Source organism: Capsella rubella, unplaced genomic scaffold, assembly GCF_000375325.1.
Source record: "Capsella rubella cultivar Monte Gargano unplaced genomic scaffold, Caprub1_0 scaffold_2, whole genome shotgun sequence".
Taxonomy (NCBI): Eukaryota; Viridiplantae; Streptophyta; class Magnoliopsida; order Brassicales; family Brassicaceae; genus Capsella; species Capsella rubella.
Window position 1 is genome coordinate 11,073,540 of NW_006238922.1, and position 19,747 is coordinate 11,093,286.

The 19,747-nt window shown below is 36.1% G+C and overlaps 5 protein-coding genes across 5 annotated transcripts; 1 reads left to right on the top strand and 4 right to left on the bottom strand.

The window, feature by feature from the left end:
* The first annotated feature begins 5,080 nt into the window (after positions 1–5,080).
* Positions 5,081–7,045, top strand: LOC17896004 (organic cation/carnitine transporter 1). The gene is made up of 2 exons (XM_006300950.2): positions 5,081–5,613; positions 5,758–7,045. Exons 1-2 carry the CDS (start codon positions 5,178–5,180, stop codon positions 6,927–6,929), a joined length of 1,608 nt encoding a protein of 535 aa, XP_006301012.1. The 5' UTR covers positions 5,081–5,177; the 3' UTR covers positions 6,930–7,045.
* A 77-nt stretch (positions 7,046–7,122) lies between these two features.
* Positions 7,123–8,747, bottom strand: LOC17895494 (nascent polypeptide-associated complex subunit beta). Its single transcript, XM_006300269.2, has 6 exons — positions 8,613–8,747; positions 8,116–8,183; positions 7,871–8,019; positions 7,714–7,770; positions 7,591–7,629; positions 7,123–7,503 (listed from the first exon to the last, which is right to left on the bottom strand). The coding sequence occupies exons 2-6, from the start codon at positions 8,181–8,183 to the stop codon at positions 7,322–7,324; spliced, it is 495 nt and encodes a 164-aa protein (XP_006300331.1). The 5' UTR covers positions 8,613–8,747; the 3' UTR covers positions 7,123–7,321.
* A 279-nt stretch (positions 8,748–9,026) lies between these two features.
* LOC17894048 lies at positions 9,027–11,706 on the bottom strand. The gene is made up of 4 exons (XM_006302082.2): positions 11,051–11,706; positions 10,737–10,961; positions 9,806–10,183; positions 9,027–9,711 (listed from the first exon to the last, which is right to left on the bottom strand). The coding sequence occupies exons 1-4, from the start codon at positions 11,540–11,542 to the stop codon at positions 9,247–9,249; spliced, it is 1,560 nt and encodes a 519-aa protein (XP_006302144.1). The 5' UTR covers positions 11,543–11,706; the 3' UTR covers positions 9,027–9,246.
* Positions 11,707–13,391: 1,685 nt separating this feature from the next.
* On the bottom strand, positions 13,392–14,205 carry LOC17895903 (kunitz trypsin inhibitor 1). Its single transcript, XM_006302761.2, has one exon. It carries the CDS (start codon positions 14,159–14,161, stop codon positions 13,535–13,537), a length of 627 nt encoding a protein of 208 aa, XP_006302823.1. The 5' UTR covers positions 14,162–14,205; the 3' UTR covers positions 13,392–13,534.
* A 1,523-nt stretch (positions 14,206–15,728) lies between these two features.
* LOC17895473 (serine carboxypeptidase-like 5) lies at positions 15,729–18,350 on the bottom strand. Its single transcript, XM_006301806.2, has 13 exons — positions 18,173–18,350; positions 17,933–18,078; positions 17,785–17,861; positions 17,572–17,694; positions 17,364–17,466; positions 17,128–17,267; positions 16,969–17,055; positions 16,804–16,872; positions 16,646–16,717; positions 16,453–16,571; positions 16,250–16,363; positions 16,132–16,177; positions 15,729–16,042 (listed from the first exon to the last, which is right to left on the bottom strand). Exons 1-13 carry the CDS (start codon positions 18,340–18,342, stop codon positions 15,962–15,964), a joined length of 1,347 nt encoding a protein of 448 aa, XP_006301868.2. The 5' UTR covers positions 18,343–18,350; the 3' UTR covers positions 15,729–15,961.
* Positions 18,351–19,747: the final 1,397 nt, after the last annotated feature.

Here is a 19,747-nt window from a genome sequence, read left to right on the forward strand (position 1 = left end):
CTACGATGAGAGTTAATTATTTATCCACAGAAAAATATTTATATCGTTGGGTTGTAGTACACAATAGTGAAGTGGTTGTGTTATGATTGATGAGTATACATGTGTGTTTGGACCGTCTGATATATGCAACGAATATGCTCTCATCTCTCATCTCTCATCTCTCATCTCTCATCAGGGGATGTGATCACAACCACAATACAATAGGCAGCTAAAAGATAGAGAGTCAATAATCTCGCCTGGGCTAATTCTTAGCTATGGTTTCTCTTCTTTGTTTTACGTTATAGTCATTGATTCCGACAATCGGCACTACTTGTTTTAGTTATGACACTAACCAAATTATTTTCATAGAAATTCGAAATAAATTTAGTGTTTCTTTAAATTAAATCCGCACCTGCATTAGTTTTTAGTTTTAATTATTAACGTTGAAGGAGTAGGACCAATATGAAATAAAAGATAGTCGAAAGTATTGAAATGGGTCAATAATTAAAAGTCCATAAATCGATTTCATTTCTTTGGGGTAAAGTCCATTAATCCATTTCATGATCCATAAACTTATCAAAAAGCCCGAAGACAAAAGTCCTTCTTATCTAGTATTTCTACTTTATATTATCAGTAAAAACTTTTTGTTTAATATGGTCCATTCTAAATTATGTTGTCCTCAGTCTGTGCCCTTTTGCCCTTCTAAATTTTGTAGGCTCACTTGATCAAAGGGCACAAGGGAAGTTTTAGTGGTGTGCAAGCGTTTGTTAGACAGAATTTGGCTGCTACCTTTTGTCAACGCTGGTTTTTGTCAGGTATGCTTTGCAAATTGCCATAAAATGTGTCTTGTGGCAGACCAGTTCTCTTATTTATTTGCTATATGATGGATAGAGTTGACGCAGATCAGGTAGACGGCAGACGCCCTCACTCGTTTCTTCTCACTTGGTCTTAGACTTTCTTGTAGATATTAGAAGTTTAGAACATTGGTGCTGGTCAAGCAAGCTACACAAATAATGATTTACCCACATTGCCAACCTGTTTTCCCACGTACAGAAGTATAAGACCAAGCGAGAGGAAACGAGTGATCCATAAAAGCAAATAAATAAGAGGACTGCCACTAGACACATTTAATGGCAATTTGCAAGCATACCTTCACCGAAACCAAACATTCAGCGACATTTAGTGTCTTTATGGCGTTGTTATTTTGATCTTTTAAATTATTTTTTGAAAAGTTTTTTGGCGTTATTTTGAAACTTCATGGTTTAAAGGCATTTTTCCAATTAACAAAATAGCGTCATTTTATCGATAACGGATTGATTAATGACATAGTAAACGGACGCTAGTTGCTCCGTTATCAAATTTTGCGACATGATTATTTTTGTTTCGTCAACAATATTTGACATTTAAAAATGATAGTGAACAAAAATTTTATGTTTAAAGGGTTTAAAGGAAATTTCATGCTTTAGTTGACGTTTTTAGGAAATTCATAGTTTAAACGACGTTTTTACCGTTAATCCAATGCCTAATCTTGAAAAAAAAAAAAAAGAGTTTCAAACACAAGTGCTTCAATCTGGTGGTTCTGATTCTATTATAGGCACCTTCTCTTCTTTACAATCTTATGTCTCTGATAATTTGAACAGTTTATGTTAGTTTATATAAAAGATTGTATAGGTCTGATAAAAAAAAAAAAATTGTATACAAATGCTTAGATTGCTCGTACATATATTTCTCTCCATTTGCCCCTATCTTTAACCTGTAAATGGAATTATATTCCATAACCTCTAAATGGAATAGATAGAGAGGTAGAATATATACTAGAATGAAATGGACTACTATTTTATTTCTTTTAAAGTTTCTATTCTATATGATGTTACTCATCATCAGATAAATTATTGTAAATTCTCTAGCTTTCTTTATAATTAAATCCAATAAGTATATTTGAAATTTTATATATATTAAACAAAACGTAAAGTGATCTAACAAATTGGCATATCTAAAAAACAGAATCAAATCGAAGTTCTCTCGTTAAATCTTATAATTTTGTAACATATCAACTTACAGGTTAATTAGCCAACAAAAATAATCATTAATCTGATGAGATTTTTTTTTTTTTGGGTTGCTTAAGAACAATTTTAGGTTGTCATCATATGATTAGAGTCTAGGTTAATTAGCCAACAAATATAATCATTTACCTGATGAGGTTTTTTTTTGTTTTTGGTTGCATAAGAACATTTTTAGGTTGTCATCATATGATTAGAGTCTAGAGATTGTGAACCAAGAGATTGATAGTGTCTTTTATTTAAAAATAGGAGGATATAAGCTTTGCCTAACTTTAACGGAGCATTTGGAGTGTTCCCTCAACTCGTCGTCATCCACTAATTATAATTATTAATCAACTACATGTATTGGAGATTTTTTAATTATTTATGGAAAAATTATTGATAAGAGAAGACAAATGTAAATGGGGTTAACCATCGATTGGCTAAATAATTAGTATTTGGTATATTGCATTAATGTCGTGTCATCATCACTAGTTCTTCCACTACTATTGTGATGAGAGTCTTGGGGATCTTCCTCATTTTTATGCTTCGAACCAAATTCTTTTCTCTCTTATGTCACTTCGCAACGCAATGTGATGAGGTTCACTAACACTCTCGGATTCGCATACACACATTATATGCTTTGCAATGTTAGCTACCTAATTTTGTTATCATACACATATATTTGTGAATTCGTAACGACACTATTATACTTCTTCGTCTCCATCCTAATGCTATTTAGCGACCGGACCAATGCATGATGTTTTTTCATTATTTTTTGTCATGCACCAATGATACTATCATTGTAATAAGCGGTTAGTAGGCCAAAATCCAAATTATTTCTTGAAAATCACTTTTAAGAAAAATTAATTTGGCAGTCCAAAACACATGTAATGGCCAAAACTCAAAAACGCATGCAGTAAGATGGTTCGGATCATAGTCTCTCAAGTCTCAACATTCGGGAGGAACATAAATCTGGTTCAAAATAAACACCTTCTTCTATAAAACTTATTTGGTTAACTTTACATGCGCTATGTATATATATCATATGTAGTCTAAATGATCTCACAAATTTTGTTTATCAGTTTTTCCTCTTAACAAATATCATAATTCCAATATATATAGTACTATAGTATAAAAGACCTTTCGAAAACTATATAGACATATGTATATACATAAAAATCCCTTAGAATCTAAGTAGAATATGCCATATAGCAATACACTTTTATTCTCACCTGTCCATTGGGATATCTAAACATATAACAAATTCACACGCAATTTATCACCAGATACGAGAAAAACACATGAAAAAAGGAGCTTTGGTTACGCATATTCCTCCTTTAATTAAAAGTATATCTTAATCAAGAAAAAAGTTTTGTAGATGATTACACGATTATACTACACGTAATCACAATTCACAAGGCGCTATAACATTTTCACCCAAGGAAACTTTATTAAACAAGTTCCAGCTAACACCACCATTATATAACAGTTTGACACATAAAATAAAAACAAACAAACGAATATTCACGTAAGGGGAGATTCATGAACGATATGTTGTTTTCAAGGTGGAGTAATAAGTACATAATACATACTTGTTAGATATCTTTGTGTTTGTCTAAATGTTTGTATACAGACAAGGATATGATTCTATCACAGAAAACGACCTTTGGATATTTTCCTTGTATTCATTGATAGCTTGCAAGAAGTTGTAGTCATATAGAGCCTAGACCTAGGTTTCAACTTTCAAGGGGAATATGAACAAATTTTTACATTCTATAGAACAGGATGAACAAAACTAAATCAAGAAAAGTAGATAGAGATATGTACATCAAATATACGGAAATATACCAAGATATCAACGTACCAACACTAGAAGATCCCTCACCTCACGCAATGTCGTAATCCTACTATTTTCCCCACTTTCTTCATGGGCTCTCGAGATGATCGCACCTCTTTTGATAAAAAATAATCTTTAATAATGCAATTATGCAACACCCTTTTTTGCTTATTATTTTTTGTTATTGGATAATCTAAATTGAAGACTTGAGTGGTTGCATAGTCCATTATATGTGCAAACCAAATACAATTGACCGCTAAAAGCTTTTACGTATATACGTTTTCCATTTCCCATTTCCATCAGATTTTCATTGTAGTTAATTTATTTTACCATATGGTAGATAATATATATGAAAAATTAAATCCAATAACGAATAATTAGTTACATATATATTGGCTTAAATATTTATTCAATTTCTCTACACTGTTTACTTTTGTAAAGAGAGATCCATACATGCATTAATCGTGGAAACGTATATTTATATTGTAAAGAGTGTGTGTATGCTATACGTAACACTCAACTACTTACGGATGAATACGTTCTCTTACCAAATGGTTTCTTGCAAATTTTAAACTCAATGTTCATGTTATATATTTATTCGGCCAAAAACCTGCAAAACGAACCGAACTTTAATTTGAAATCACGATCAAAACAATGTTTGACAAGTATCAAACCCCATCATCATCTCTTGTGTGTTTACAATCCACATGCATTGGTTACACATCATATTTTTCAATTTGTAATTTTAGCCATGTGTTGTACTCATGCATCATAATTTTTCTTTTCTTTTTTTTCCTTTACTCGTCATGCATCATGCATTTCTAACCGTAATTTTTGTCGTTTATTTTCTTTTCTTTCCAATACTCTTAAATTAGTGGGAACTAAAAAAGAGTTACGTTTGTTGCAAAAAGAAACTGAGTTACATTTGTAGACAAAATTTATAAAAAAAGAATGAAAAAAGAGAGAGAGAGATTTATGCTAATACGTACGTCGCTCACAAATTTAAAGTAATTCTTTTTTCTCAACATAATTGAGGTCAGAGTTATATATCATCATGAGAACTTAATGAGCGTGTACCAATCAGACAATATAGACACACATTAAAAGAAAAGTTTATATACGAAAATTTAAATGACTCGTTATGCACAATCACTTTAGATTAGATTGTTTATTCGAGAGTGAGAAATCGGATGCAAAACCACTCCCCGACCATGTGTATATATATATACCGTCCATAACTTAAGACATATATCAAGAAAACAAACATAAATTAGAAACATATTAAACAAAAATATCTTTCCACCTGAAACAACATAATAATGGAACCTTCAAAACAAGAAGTTCCAAAGCTTATGGAGACGCCAAACATAACCAATGATTCATCAGCATCCGAGAAAGGAGAAGTAACAAATCAACCAAACAATAGGTACGCGCTCACAGTTGACGAGGTGATCGAGCAACACATAGGAGCGCTTGGGTTTGCTCAGATCTTGCATGCTCTCTTGGTCTCTATCGCTTGGGTCTTCGATGCTCAGACAACTCTCATATCCATTTTCTCCGACGCTCAACCCGCTGCGAGGCTTCTTGCAACCGGCGCCATCGTGGAGGGCGCGGCCTTGTGTGGATTGTCCAGTGGAGAATGGGAATGGATCGGACCAAAGAGTTACACTGTTGTTTCTGAGTGGAATCTCATTTGTCAACATAAATTCCTTGTGGCTGTCCCGTCCACACTATTCTTCATCGGATCTCTTTTTGGTACGGATCCTTTATTACTATAAACAGTTTAGTTTTAAAGTTTAATATTTACTGTTTGGAGAGTGCTCATCCAAGTAGAAGTGTAGAACCATCTTTGGTAAAGGGTTATTTATATGATTCTTTTTTTTTCCTCTGTCTTCACAGGTTCTGGTGTTTACGGATATCTTGCTGATTCATGGTTTGGTCGGAAAAAGACTCTGTTACTCTCTTGTGTATTAACGTTTGTAACGGCATTTGCCATCTCCTTTTCACCAAACGTTTGGGTTTATGCGTTCTTGCGTTTCGCCAACGGGTTTTTCAGATCAGGAATCGGGTCTTGTTGTATTGTACTCGCGACCGAGATCGTTGGTAAAAAATGGCGAGGTCAAGTAGGGCAATACGGCTTCTTCTTCTTCACGTTAGGTTTTCTATCTCTGCCACTCATGGCTTATTTGGAGAGAAAGTCATGGAGGAATCTTTACAGAATCATATCCTTTCTTCCTCTTGGATATGCGGTTTGTCTCTTGCCCTTTGCTTATGAGTCTCCTCGATGGCTTCTTGTCAAGGGACGTAACAAAGAAGCCATGGTGGTCTTGAAGAAACTCGCCAGGCTTAACGGCAAACAACTCCCGGCGGATCTCAGCCTAGTTGATCCTATTCCAGAGAGAGGTGATCAAACGTCTTCATCAGAGAAGTTTTGGAAAACGAAATGGGCAGTGAAGAGAATCATAATGGTTATGATGGCTGGATTTGGCAGTGGTTTTGTTTACTACGGAATTCAACTAAATGCTGAGAATCTCAATTTCAATCTTTATTTAACTGTTGCTGTTAACGCTCTCATGGAGTTTCCAGCGGTTTTCATCGGAAGTTTCCTCCTAGGGGTCATGAACCGCCGTCCTCTATTCTCCAATTCATCATACCTTGCTGGAGTTGCCTGCCTGCTCTGCGCCGTCCTCTCGATCCACCGGGTGATCCGTGCGATGTCTGTTGCGAAATGGTTACAGCTTGCAGTTGAGGCGGTTGGGTTCATGGCATCCTCCACGGCGTACGACGTCCTATATGTCTATTGCGTCGAGCTGTTCCCGACAAACGTGAGGAACACTGCGGTATCGCTTTTGCGTCAGGCATTTATGCTAGGAGCGTCTGCTGCACCACTGCTAGTTGCGTTGGGGAGGGAAAGCGCAATGATGTCATTTATCGTCTTTGGTGTTGCATCTGTGTTGAGCGGTGTTGTGAGTCTCTGGCTAAGAGAAACCCGGAACGCTCCACTTTACGAAACACTAGCTCAGCAGGGGAAAGCAGAAGAGATCGAAAACGAAACTGTCCTGAGTACTTGATTACATTGAGTATTGACAGTGTGTTGTGTTTCTATGGAATGTTTACATCCAATAATTGGGAATATGTAAAATCTTTCAAATTTCCATTTAAATGTACGAAGCTGTTGATTGTTTCATCTCAAGAAATCGTTAATCCAAAAACCAAGATTTGTTTTTGCAAGAGACAGAACATAGTACTCATTTGAACAGGTGGTAAACAAAAAGCGATCTAACCTTAATAAAAGGAAAATTGCTGTTCGGACCAAAAAGCATCAAGTGATAATAAAACCGAGTCTGTCTGTTCGCAAGCATTAGAGAAAACAAGAATCTGACAGTGCTCAAAAAAGATAGAGCAGCAACGAACATTTATGATGGGTTTTGCAGGTGAGCTCTTCTTCTTCTGTCTTCCTCCTCTAAGAAGCAGCAGCTTTGGGTGCCTCTTCAGTAGCAGGAGTCTCGAAAGTCTCTCCCACTACAAGATCTGGGACATCATCATCGTCCTCTTCTTGGATAGTTGCTGGAACATCCCCTGCACCTGGAGCCTGTTTCTGGAATTGCTCTGCTAGCTTCTTCAGATTGTCCAAGTTATCAGGTCCTGAGTTAATCAAAGCAAAAAAAAAGAAAACTGTTAACTTCAGAGATCATTGGTTTGTGTAAAGATTGCAAAGAGAAGGGGGCATACCAAGTTGGCTGATAATCTGAGGAAGAATATCTTGCAATTCTGCAGTAAAAATCAGATTTTGAGATTAGACCAAGCATGAACCAAAAAGAGCGTTGGACCAACTATGAGTGTACAAACACTTACTTTTAGTCTGTGGTGTACCGCTCACAACCCATGTGTTAGCAGCAATGGAAGCTTGAACTGTAATAGCAACATTGAAACAGAGACGCAACAACCATTAACACAAAGAAGTCAAACTAATTCCTGTGATTTGTATAAAGCCAAAAGCTTGGCGAGATACCTTTAGGGTTAATGAACTGAATCACAACATCATCCTTAAAGATGTTGACTTCTTCAATGGCGGGAATGGAATTCACTCCAACTCTCTTAAGAGTGCTCTGGAGCCTCTTGTCATCGGTTGTAGTGGTCTTGTGAACAGCCTTCTTCTTTCTGAAATGAGATTTAAAATAAGTGTCGAGAACACAAAACATGCAAATGGCCAAAAAAAACAAATTCACAAAGAAAAGACTTCGTTAGTATCCAAACCTTCTTACTGTCCCCTTTCCGCCAGTGCGGACAGTGTTAGCCATCTTCATCAACTTTTCCCTATTCATCTGTGTTTCAAAACAAACACACACACAAAAGCTTAAACCATTAATCCCAAAACGCATAAATACACTCTTCACTCAATCAATTAGGCATACACAATATAGCTAATGCTATTACTAATCAGAATCAATTAGGTATATTGTTCAGTGTTCACTAGTGACAAACCTCAAACTGAACAAGCTAAGCTAGGATTAGTGTACAGTGCCGGTGAGATTGCTAACCCAAAGTTTCAATTTTTCAATCGATTAGTTCTCTCCATTACTAATAACTGCTAATAACATGATAAGCAAATGGCAAAGACAGTTGCTCAAATAAATATGAATCGAGGAAAAAGAAAAGAAATTGATCTTGACCCTTCGGCTAAGTCAGAAGGAAACAATCGAATATATCAAAAATGAAAAAAAGGAAGAACGATTCATTGGAGTGACTTATACCTTGGTAATCGATTTCTAGCTAGGGTTCTTCCTTGGTCGAAGGGTATAAGAAGAAGATAAGGGAAGAGTGTATGAGAGAGAGGGAGAGAGAGGGAGAGAGAGGGATCCAAGCGGCGGTGAAGGGTTTTGCCCTTTAAGTAAATGCGATGTGTAGTGAAGTGTTGTAGCCAATCTCAGCTTTAACACTATAATAAACCACCATCCAACGGTTAATATCTCTGCTTCCTTTAACACACTCTCACTCTGCGCCGTTCGATATTACTTACTATATAAGCTGCGGTTCTTTTCTTTTTGGGTCATGGGGCCTTAGGCCCATTTCAGATTCCAATTCTTTGTTTCCTCCTCTGTAAATGCATTGGAGCTCTGCTAAACACATAGAGACCTCTGCAAAATTTATGTAACCAAGATTCAAGATGCAAAGCTTAACAATAAAGTTTGATTATTATATAAGGTAACCAAAAATATGATTTATAATCTCAAACTTCTGCAAAATCGTGGGATTTCATTTTCAATACAAGGCTTTATCATCAGGTCTCAATAACACTCTGTTTCCTTTTTTCTTTTCCTGCTCAGGAATCTGTGATCAATTCTTAACGCCTTTTAATCTGAGACATTGTACTTCTTTAATCTTCCATCAAGCTTGGAACTCGAGGAAGAGCTTAAGCTTCTGCAGCAACATGTCGTTTGTTCCAAAAGGGGGTTTCTTGCTTCCAATCCAGTCTCTACCGAGAAACCCCGCTCTATCGCTGTTAAGCATTTCACCCCGGAATGTAGACAGAATCTGGTATATCGATATCCTCAAAACATCTGTAGCTGCATACGCGTAGGAGTACATTGCGCCAATACTCCTTTTGATGGGTTTAACATCTTTTCTGACCATACTCGAGGTTGCCCATTTGATACTAGCAGGTCCCATCAGTTGTTGGGGCGATTGAAGATTAGTCTTTTTCCCCATAAACGTTTCAAGAGCTAGCAAAAGCGATAGAAGTGTTGAGACAACATCCGCGTTCCCACCAGACAGTTGAGCTACTCCAAGCCTGTCTTCCTTGTGAGAGATTGAAGTCAGGGATGCAGTTGTTTGAGCACACCAAGCATATATCTGTAAATGTCAGATACAGAGCAGACAGATTTGGTTACAGCTACGTGAAGAAATTATTACACAGAAGAGGACTAAAATTTGAACTGCGCTTTACCTGGAAAGACTTAAGTGACTCGCCAAATTTTGGATCAATATATGTCTCGGTTGGTGGCTGGAGTGGTGCCTGATAGCCTTTTTCAGTAAAGGTGTGATCTATCCCAGACGATAACTTGGAGGCAAGCTCTTCCAAAGGCCTCAAGCATGAAGTGACTACCCTTTTGTATGTCTCGGTGGACTCCTCAAAAAAGGCTGCACGACGCCATGTGTCGACGTTATTCTGAGACACCATGTAGAGATCAAGGTATGCAAGAGACTGCTCGAGGGAACCCGGAGTACTCCCTTCTAAAGCAGCCAGAAGTGGCTCGCTTGGATTCGTTTCTGCAGCAGCAGATCCTTTTGGAGGAGCAAAGCTGAACCTTTTTGTGTGCAGAACCTATAAAAGAAAACGACAATTGAAACTAGCTTCTTCTTTAACTAGAACCAAGAAAAGTAGAAAGTATATGCATTCCTTGATAGAGTAAGGAGTAATACACGGAACAAAGCTCACAGATGAACATTTAAAATAATGTAGAGAGGAAGAGTTAAGGTATTCAAGAAACGTAAACAATTTTTGTAGATTGAAAACTAATGAGTTTGTTTCAAACAGATCCACATACACAGAAGACAGACAGACCTTGACATGGGCTACCAAAACAGAAATAGTCAAGTACAGAAATGCCAAACAAAACAGGAAAATAATTCCACACATTATCAATGGAAAATATGAAGGCAAACACAGCTAAGTTGCCGTTGTTTCTCAGATTTTTCTCAGCTCAGTTTTGCATCACTCAAGTAACAGTCTAACAGATAGTTCTAACTTTTGTACAATCTAACATGTTAACACCAATCCAAAAATTTACAGGGACCTTGACACAGTAAACACTATACCACCAATCTAAACGAATATATCAGCAATCGATAACATATATGGACTGAACTTAACTAACCTTATGTACATGGTGAGTCACTTCCCAAGAGAGAATTAGACAGAAACTGCCGGCATAAGATAAGACCTGCTCACCCAAGAATCTCGATACAGACACAAGCCCACCCGACCAGTCTAGCAGAAACAATAGCATTATGGTAGACAACACATAAAGCACACCTGATAGCTTCAGAGCTTGTGTTAGGGCCGAAGGAAGACCAATCTTGAAGCTGAAGAACGGTGGACGCTGTTTCGAAACACAAGTAAACATCAGCCAAAATAAATACCAAAATGGATGGAACATTCCATGAATCCAAGAAGCAAAGACACAAAAACCTGAATAATGGGAAACTCCAAAACCCATCGCTGCTTAAAGACGAAAAGGACCGCATAGAGCAACCCAGTCACAAATCCCCTAAACCCTATTCTTCCAATCGCTCCAAAAGAATCATTAGACAAGCAAAACACAGCGGTGGAGCAGAATCCAGCGAGGGAAGTAGCGCAGACAAAGAGCACGATGCGTAAGGAAAGGCGAGCGCGGCGGCGAAACTCGGGATCGGAGAGATGACGGAGAAGGCCGATAACGAATTGGAGAGGGGAGAGAGGAGAATCTGGATTGGGGGAAGAGAGGAGAGCTAATGAGACGGAGAAGAAAAGCTGTGAGGTACTGAAGACGAGGAAAGTGAGGAAAAAGGAGATGACTGAAGTTGTTGAGAAGAGGAAAAGGTTGAAGAAGAAGAAGATGGCTGATGAAGGTATAAATTGCCAGATGAGAAAAGCTACGAAGCGGTGGCTCACTACCGCCTCCGGCACCAGAGGAGAAGGCATCTCGCCGGCGATTTGTTTTTTCACCCTTTTTGTGTTTAGATTTGATTAAATTAATTTGAAATGAGTTTCGTGTCGGAACTTGAGCGGGGCTGTGAAGTCAAGTGACTGATGCGAACAAAGGTAAGCAAGCGAGAGAGAGGAGAGAGAGGAGAGAGACGACGGGGATGTTTATAAGGCTTGAGCTCTCTGTTTGGACTTTGGACCACTCTTATTGTTTTCACGTTTTGAATCGCGGTGCGTTTTGTTCACGCTATCTTTAAATAGGCTTTTTCAGCCCATTGGGCCTAAATTCACATTATCTGTCAGCTGCGTTGCAGCCTGCAAGGGTGTATAATTTGATGTTTGGCCATTTAATATATTAGAATGTTTGTTAATCAACGTGGAGGTGGTTAGGTTTTTTAGGTTAGTGTTACAGCTGTCATAACTTAATTGGTTGTTTTATTTTTTAATTATTTAAAAAATTAAATGAAAATTTGATTAATATTAAAAAGATATTGATGTATTTAACAATTTTTTTTTTGTCACTTTTAGTGTTGGAGCTGCTCTTATAGTTTATAGGCTAAGCCGACTAAATATGGTAATACTGGGATATATGGAGTAACCCCTTTGACACAGTTCTAGTTCCGATATATAGATCAAAGACTACATTATGTATTCGTGAACAAAGTTTTAAGTAAATTCTTCGGCCAATGTTGATTAAAAGCAATTCTTGAATTTCTAAAACAAGGTAAACCACATTGTGGTATACCAGAGACTCAAGAGTCAAATCATGTAACGTAAATTCTTAAAAGAGGTAACCCAATTTTTTGAATTTTTACCGATGTAACGAAAATTCTATATGTATGGACCGAGTCAAATCACTTGGACCCAAACAATAAAATTGGCCTATCTATATTGAATAGCTAAGACCACCTCCATTTGTGAACCTCTAAAAGAATGCTTAACAACATTTCATTAATAAAAATTGATTAAATAAAAATGTTAGAGAGAGAAAGAATTATAGAAAGAGAAAGAGATGAATATATTTTTTATCAATGAGTAATTGTCATGTGTCTTTAAGTACCCCTAAACACAACTTCTAAAACCCCTTAGTTTAGGCTCCCTCTTTATTTAATTGTTCAATTTTGATTTATTTTTTGTCCACGATAAACTTATGAAACTCACTAAGCACCTCCCTTTGGAGGTGTCCTAAGTGTATTAAACCAAAATATTCCGGTTCCCACCTATACGAAATTTCAATTTAGATATTGGTTCTTACTTTTTTTACCAGCCCCAAATCGTTGACCACAAAATTCCATTATACAGTATATGTAATTCATCTTCCTAGTTTATTCAAACAGAGTGTTCGTCATGCTTGGAATCTGGCCTATGGAGGGTTTATATATCTTCGTGAGAGTTAAGCTAAAGATAGTCTGTGGCTCGAGCTTGGTTGCGTCAACTTGGCGTCAAAGGGAGAGGTTTAAGTAAGATTCTAAAATTCTCTAGTAAAACATATTGCCCATTCTTTGTGAACATTAACCTTTGGTCTAGTAATGACTACAAATAACACAATCACTATTTTATAATTCATTTAATCCTTTAATTTGGTGGATTAATGGATTAAATATGGTGATTCCTATGAAACATTCGAACTGTAAAATTTAAAACAAATTTGGTTGTAAAACATGTTTTTTTAAGAACCTACGTAGAATTACTGCCTCATCTTCGAAGCAAAAAAAGGATAGCCATCCATCGAAAAAAAAAAAAAAGGGGTTAATGGTGTAAGTTCAAGGCTCCCTACATTGTTCTTTCTTATCGGTTCCTATCGTTGACCACGAAATTTATATAACTTGTGTGAAGATGTCTATGATGTGAATATTAAGCTACTGACTAAAAAGAAATACAGACAAGATTACAAGAGATAAAATATTTTATTCAATATGTAGTTTTCAAGAAAAACAAAGAGGTTTTATTATTATTAGTAGTCGAAGTAAAAGATTGAGATTTGTCCTCTCACATAGTCTTGGACGAAACTTGGGTCACATTGGCTTTCTTGAACATAACCAAGAACGGCTCATCGCTTAAAGCCAGACGCCAAACGCCGAGTTCATCCACGAATACCCCGACATCGCTGCATTTTGGACAGCTGGAGTCCCAAGTCCGAGGACAGAACACAAACTTGTAAGCATCATCTCCAGATTTCTCGATCTTGAAGAAACTCTTCAACGAATCTTGTCCGAACCCTTCTGGTTTAGGGCCAGCCACAACAAAGTACTGCTTCCTCTCCTCGTCGAACTCACCCACCCGCCAGTAGGTTGACTGGACGCAGATCGTGGCTCCGACGTCTGTTTCGATGTTGAGGTCCTCTGATTCCGGAACGAACCCAACTCTAGGCCTCCAGTTTGAGAATTTTACGGGAATGCCCTCATCGACTTCTGAAGATTCCTGCACGATATCTAGAGGACATAGCTCGCCACCGCGGCCTGCTAGAGTCAAGCCGCCGCCTCTGCCACGGATGAGAGGTAGAACGTAGTAACTACCGCGGAATATGATGTTTCCGTCGATGTCGAGAACTGCACCATAAGCGTTCGTAGCCAGCACTGCGGTTAAGGCAAGAACGAAGTAAAACGTAGGATTCATGGTTTTGGATATAGCAATTGGATATTTGTGGATGAAGAAGATATGGGTTAATGTGATAGCTATTTATAATAGACACATTAATATGATTATAGCCAACGGTGACTAGGCGAGGCGGCTTTGTTTTCGCTAGTGTGTATGCTTTAGCTTGTGAACTTTAAACTCTCAATATTTTATATGACTTTAAGCATTACTACACACATTAAGAAGATGATCATGATCTTATTTTCTAACCTTATTCTACACACGTTTCTATGATTTGTATATGGATTATTTTGTAGTTGTACCCTAATTTTAAGTAGAAATTTGAATTCTACACCAACTCTTTTAAATATTTGAAATGTATTTTATGTGTAGTTAAAATTGACTATTTTACCTTTATTTAATAATTAAAAACTAATAATACAAAAACCAAATAACAAAATTAATATATTTTACAATATTATTTAAAACTATTTTATTAGAAATTAATTTATTAAGCTCGTATTTTTAAAAATATTTTAGATATTTATTATAGATAATATTAATTAGTGACTACAACAGAAAAAATAATAATTTATTTTTAAGAATATTATTTAAAATAAATTACTGGTTATAAATTAGATATTTAAATATAGATTATTATAGTAATCATGAAATAATTCATTATAGATAATATTAACAAGAATTAAAATAAAATACAAATTTATAATATTTATAAACTTTTGGATTTAAAATTAAATACGAATTTTAAGTAAGCATGATATAAAAATAATTTTCATAATTTTTCATTTACAAAGTCCCTTTGTATATTATTCTTGTGTTTAACTTCAGTTACGTCATAGTGTTTGACTAATCCGGAGGTGGACAAATCTTTTGAAAGTAACTTTTCTGCAAAAACACCACGGATAAAGACATTCGGACCGATCGACACCAAGTGAGTGTGACCAACGTGTAGTGTTTATCTACTATATAATCCAACCTAGAGCTATGGTAACATTACCCTCTTAGCTTTAGAGTCAAGATCATGTGTCATTACGTGCCGAATTTGGATCTTAAATTTTTATTTTCAATATTTATGAGAACTGAATGTACAAGTCTAGTATGTTTACAATTCTAATTTTATCCGTTCCTAACAACAACTCCAACATATTAAAACGTGATTCGCCCGATGGTTTAAACTACATTAGAAGAATTGCAAAGAACGCAAACCAAGATTTGTTTATTCTTTTTTTAGTGTTTATTGCAGTTCAATTTGATTAAACCAACCAAGACGGACACGTAATCTAAATTATAGATAATACTTTGATTCTAATCCATACATGTCATGTATAGGTAGATGTCCAATATATAATTTTAATTTTGAATGCCATGTGTATGTCATGTTAGTTTGAATTATAACACCAGGAATTAAACTTTTAATTTTAATGTATAGATGCCAAAGTATATGCTTCGAGAGATGAATATTTTTTCTTTCTCGATATTGGCCACTTTAATTTCTTGAATTTCCTTTGGTGGCTCGACTTATATGCAATTTGGATCTCTGCATTCATTTTGTCTTTGTAATTTCATTTCGACAGATCCAACCATCAATTCAAATATAAGAAAATTTTATTGATTTTCTTGATTTTTTTTTTTTTAAAGCAACAGTCATGTTCCATACAAATTAAACTAACAAATTATGAGATTTAATACGACTCTTTAAGACACAGGCCAAAGGTTCTTATATATTTGGAGAATGCGTATTACTGTAATCGTTAATTATTCTTTTTCTGTGAAGGGCCATAATTTATTGTCCTTGTATATGTATAAGCCACTCTTCTTTTACAGAGGCAGGCCATTGATCCACCTTTGAAACATCACAAAGGTTTCCTCTGGTTTATACTCTGCTGTGTGTCCACCTCCCTGTAGTCAAAACCCACAACTCAATACAATTTCAAACCGGAGCAAAAATGTTTTGAGGGTATCAAAAAAAGGAAAGAAGAAAGACTTGCTTTGACCGTAGCAAATGTCATTTTATTGGCATAAGTCCTTGTGTATCTGCCAAGTAAGAAACAAGAGTGAGTCTCATAAATAAGGAAACCCATAGTTGGAATAAATCGGTTTATATACCCCCCAACTTGATCCTTGACCATCCATGGCCTCCAATCATCAATGATGGAATAGTTGAGAGATCTTATCCAAGCTTGAGTCCCAAGGAAAGGTACTTGAAAATCGTGATCACCGCTATTCACCAAAAAAAACCACATAAAATTTTACAAAAATTCTTGAATCTTGTTAAAGACAAAATATCAATAAAAGGGTTAAGCTCTGACCTGTAGATGAGAGAACGATAACCATTGATGCTGTTGTTCATATGATAAGGTATGCTACTTTTAATGTCATTATTGTAAGGAATGCCAAAATAACATCGTACCCATTCCCCTATACTCTCCTGCAATCATAAATCCTCATAAAATTAAGAATGTCATTGTTCTCTTACCAAGGAAACTAAAAAAAAACTGGTACCTTACTGATTTGAAGGGCTTCCTGCACAGTCGCGTCATTCCCCCAGTAGGTAGTTAGCAAATACCTATAAATCTACAAAAGCAACCTTGTTGTATATAACAAAAAATTCACTAATGGTTTAAGGGTAAAGAGAAGGCAAAGATATATGGGTTACTTACATAGCAATCCGGAGTATATGTCTCGCACAATGGATCTGTTACAACTTCTTTGCATACTCCGCTTGTACACTATAAAAAAAAACATAACCAAAAAGGTGATGATCTGTATTTGCTAAGACATACACACAGACAACACCTTAAAAATTTGGAGTGAATGTTGTTAACCTTGTTATATTCTTCAATGAGTTTCAAGCATTCTGTGTTGCGTGGATCAACGTTTATAATCTCTCCTTTGCAGATTCTCTTCAAAGACTTCGATCGAACAAAAGCTAAATGTCATGAGTGGGGAACAAGAAACAACTTAGCAAATGTCATGCTTCATACCTCGTTTAGTTCATTAGAGATCAGGGCCATGCCATGCGCAAATGGAATGCGGTAGTTGAGATCAATTGTATGGTCTGTTACCGGGTTACCCAGCACATAGCCCTGTAGATTTATTGGAGGATTGCAGCATTGATAGTTTCCTACATCATCATATTTTTTTATTTTCTTTGTTACAATAAATGTTCAAGAAAAGGGCTTGGGTATTGGATAGCATGAAACCATTATTGCTATATTACCCTTTGAGATTTCTTGAACGGTGGCTGGAATAACCAAACCGGAATACGAATCCCCAGTGACATAGAAAGGGTTGGAGGAGAACTCTTGATGCTTGCCTAGCCACTGCACAACAACAACAGAAGAAGAAGAAATGACTCCTAAAAATGTCTATTACAAATAACCGTCTGGCTTCAAGTAGACAGACAAATAAGTTTGTCTTTAATCTACCTTTTGAACAAACTCGTGGATCCGTTTGGCTTCTCCTGAATCACTAGGTTTATTAAACTGGTGGGTTCTTGAATAGGAGAAGCCAGTTCCAACAGGCTGATCCAAGAATATGATGCTCGAGGTCTGAGGAGGAAAAGGATCAAGAATATATTAATCACCTGAGTACTGTATTGTGACCGTCCATGAATATGAATACACATACTTTTGTGTTACCTTTGTCCATGAATAATTAGTAGAGACCAAAGAAGGGAGAGTTCCATTGTAAACATCAAGCTTCATCTTCAGAGGCCCTGCTTATATCTATTATAGTTAAAACGAGTACAATCATAGATGCAGAATAGAATGAGTTTTATGGATTCACCATTCTCATAAAGAAGGCCAGAGATGGAAGAGCAGCCAGGTCCTCCACTTAGCCAGAGAAGAAGAGGGTCTTCTTCTGGGTTCCTCTCAGATTTGATGAAGTAGTAGAACAGCTGCACTTCCTCTTCCTCACCAATACCAATATACCTTCATTGACAAGAAACAGCAAAACCTACTACTACTTTTAGGTTATCTCTAAACTCAGAACACGGATTGAGTCAGATGAAGAGAGAGAACAAACCCGGTTTCGAGCTCAAAGGGAAGAGGGCCTTCAAAACCAGGAAGAAACTTGACGATAGAGGCAGAATCAACATTACGCTGACTCAAGAAGACAAGGTGAAGAAGAAGCACAAGAAACGACTTGAGAACAGAGGAGTTTGCCATTTCCTCTGTTCTAATTAGTAGTGCCATATTGAGGACAATGATTGCATCTTTATACTAAAACCCAGTTTTTTTTTAAAAAAGGTCGCCTACCAACTCTCCATCTTCTAATTTTGGCCTCATCACCCCAACGATGTCCCATATTTGTTTTTTAATGTGAAATATGATCCCCTCACACTGTGTAAACAGAATACAAAATTACTCAACAATTCTTCTCGCTTTTCGCGTTCTTGGATATTTAATTATATACTAAATATTGACTTTAAAACATATTTTTTTTGTGATGATAATATAACTTACTAATACTATATGAGACAAAACGCAATCCAGATTATCTTCAATGACCTGAATCCAACCAAGCATATCGATTTTTCCAAATATTTTACGTATGGACTTTGTTGTTCTGGACCCGTCTATAAGATTTTCTTAATCTTTTAACCAGCATTTTATTTAATTTAAGCTTACGTTATACGTTATACTTAGCTTTTTTAAGATTTTTTTTTTTAAAATTATAATAATCATAATGCTAGCGTTTATTTTTCTTGACACTAGCACTCGCAGACGGGTTAGTTGCATCCAGATTACTGTGGTTTTGATATTGTCCGGCTTATTACTGGATTCATTCCTGAGTGATGATGTTCGATTGTAGTTTTAAATTTTTTTTTCTTGATAAATGTGGGAGACAAGTTCTCCCTTTGCTTTACACAAAAAAAAAAACATGGTCTATGAGTTACTTTAACCTCTTCATTTGGTTGTAAAACACACAATACACCACATGTTTTTAGTATTTGTTTGAGATTTTTTACCGGAGGGTTTAGGGTTTAATAATTTCCTACAACATCATGTTCATCTTGTTATAATATTTTATTGAGAAAAGAGATTAGGGATTGAGGCTATAAAACCTTGTGCATACATCATGCCTTTTTTAAAGATTTTTTGAACGGTAGCCAGAACAACCAGACCGGAATAACAATCTCTGTCGAAAGAGGATAGGTTGGAGGAAAACTCTTGATGCATGCTTGCCTAGCCACTGCGACAACAACAACAAAATTAGAAAGAAAGAAAAAAGAGCTCCTAAATGTCAATGCACGAAAATACTTTGCATCAAGATTTGTCATCAAGACTCAAAGAAGACAAGGAGAAGGAAGAAGCACAAGTATAGTTGTTTACCATATTTCCTAATTCAATTTCTAAATGGCAGTGCCTTTTAGGACAATCATTGTATCTTTAAGGTAAAAACACAAAAACAAAAAAAGAGAGTCGCCTACTAACTCTCTTATCTTTCAAATTTTGGCTTTTTATTACACCTACACCTTATCACATTAAAATCTCTCAACCTTGATCCTTGCTTGATCACAAAAAGTTTTCTTACCACAATTAGTTTTAGTCATAACAAATATAATCAACTTTTCTCACCATCTGAAAATCCATTTTT

Excerpts from the sequence above, each read along its gene's own strand:
- LOC17896004 (XM_006300950.2), top strand. The coding sequence starts at position 5,178 with ATGGAACCTTCAAAACAAGAAGTTCCAAAGCTTATGGAGACGCCAAAC. Across the intron at positions 5,614-5,757 it reads CTTCATCGGATCTCTTTTTG|GTTCTGGTGTTTACGGATAT; the intron begins GTACGGATCCTT and ends CTGTCTTCACAG.
- LOC17895494 (XM_006300269.2), bottom strand. The coding sequence starts at position 8,183 with ATGAATAGGGAAAAGTTGATGAAGATGGCTAACACTGTCCGCACTGGC. Across the intron at positions 7,630-7,713 it reads CGGTACACCACAGACTAAAA|AATTGCAAGATATTCTTCCT; the intron begins GTAAGTGTTTGT and ends TTTTTACTGCAG. Across the intron at positions 7,504-7,590 it reads TCAGATTATCAGCCAACTTG|GACCTGATAACTTGGACAAT; the intron begins GTATGCCCCCTT and ends TGATTAACTCAG.
- LOC17894048 (XM_006302082.2), bottom strand. The coding sequence starts at position 11,542 with ATGCCTTCTCCTCTGGTGCCGGAGGCGGTAGTGAGCCACCGCTTCGTA. Across the intron at positions 10,962-11,050 it reads TGGAGTTTCCCATTATTCAG|CGTCCACCGTTCTTCAGCTT; the intron begins GTTTTTGTGTCT and ends GTTTCGAAACAG. Across the intron at positions 10,184-10,736 it reads TGACTCACCATGTACATAAG|GTTCTGCACACAAAAAGGTT; the intron begins GTTAGTTAAGTT and ends TTTCTTTTATAG.
- LOC17895903 (XM_006302761.2), bottom strand. The coding sequence starts at position 14,161 with ATGAATCCTACGTTTTACTTCGTTCTTGCCTTAACCGCAGTGCTGGCT.
- LOC17895473 (XM_006301806.2), bottom strand. The coding sequence starts at position 18,342 with ATGGCACTACTAATTAGAACAGAGGAAATGGCAAACTCCTCTGTTCTC. Across the intron at positions 17,467-17,571 it reads TCCACGAGTTTGTTCAAAAG|TGGCTAGGCAAGCATCAAGA; the intron begins GTAGATTAAAGA and ends GTTGTTGTGCAG. Across the intron at positions 16,178-16,249 it reads GTCAAGGATCAAGTTGGGGG|ATACACAAGGACTTATGCCA; the intron begins GTATATAAACCG and ends CTTACTTGGCAG.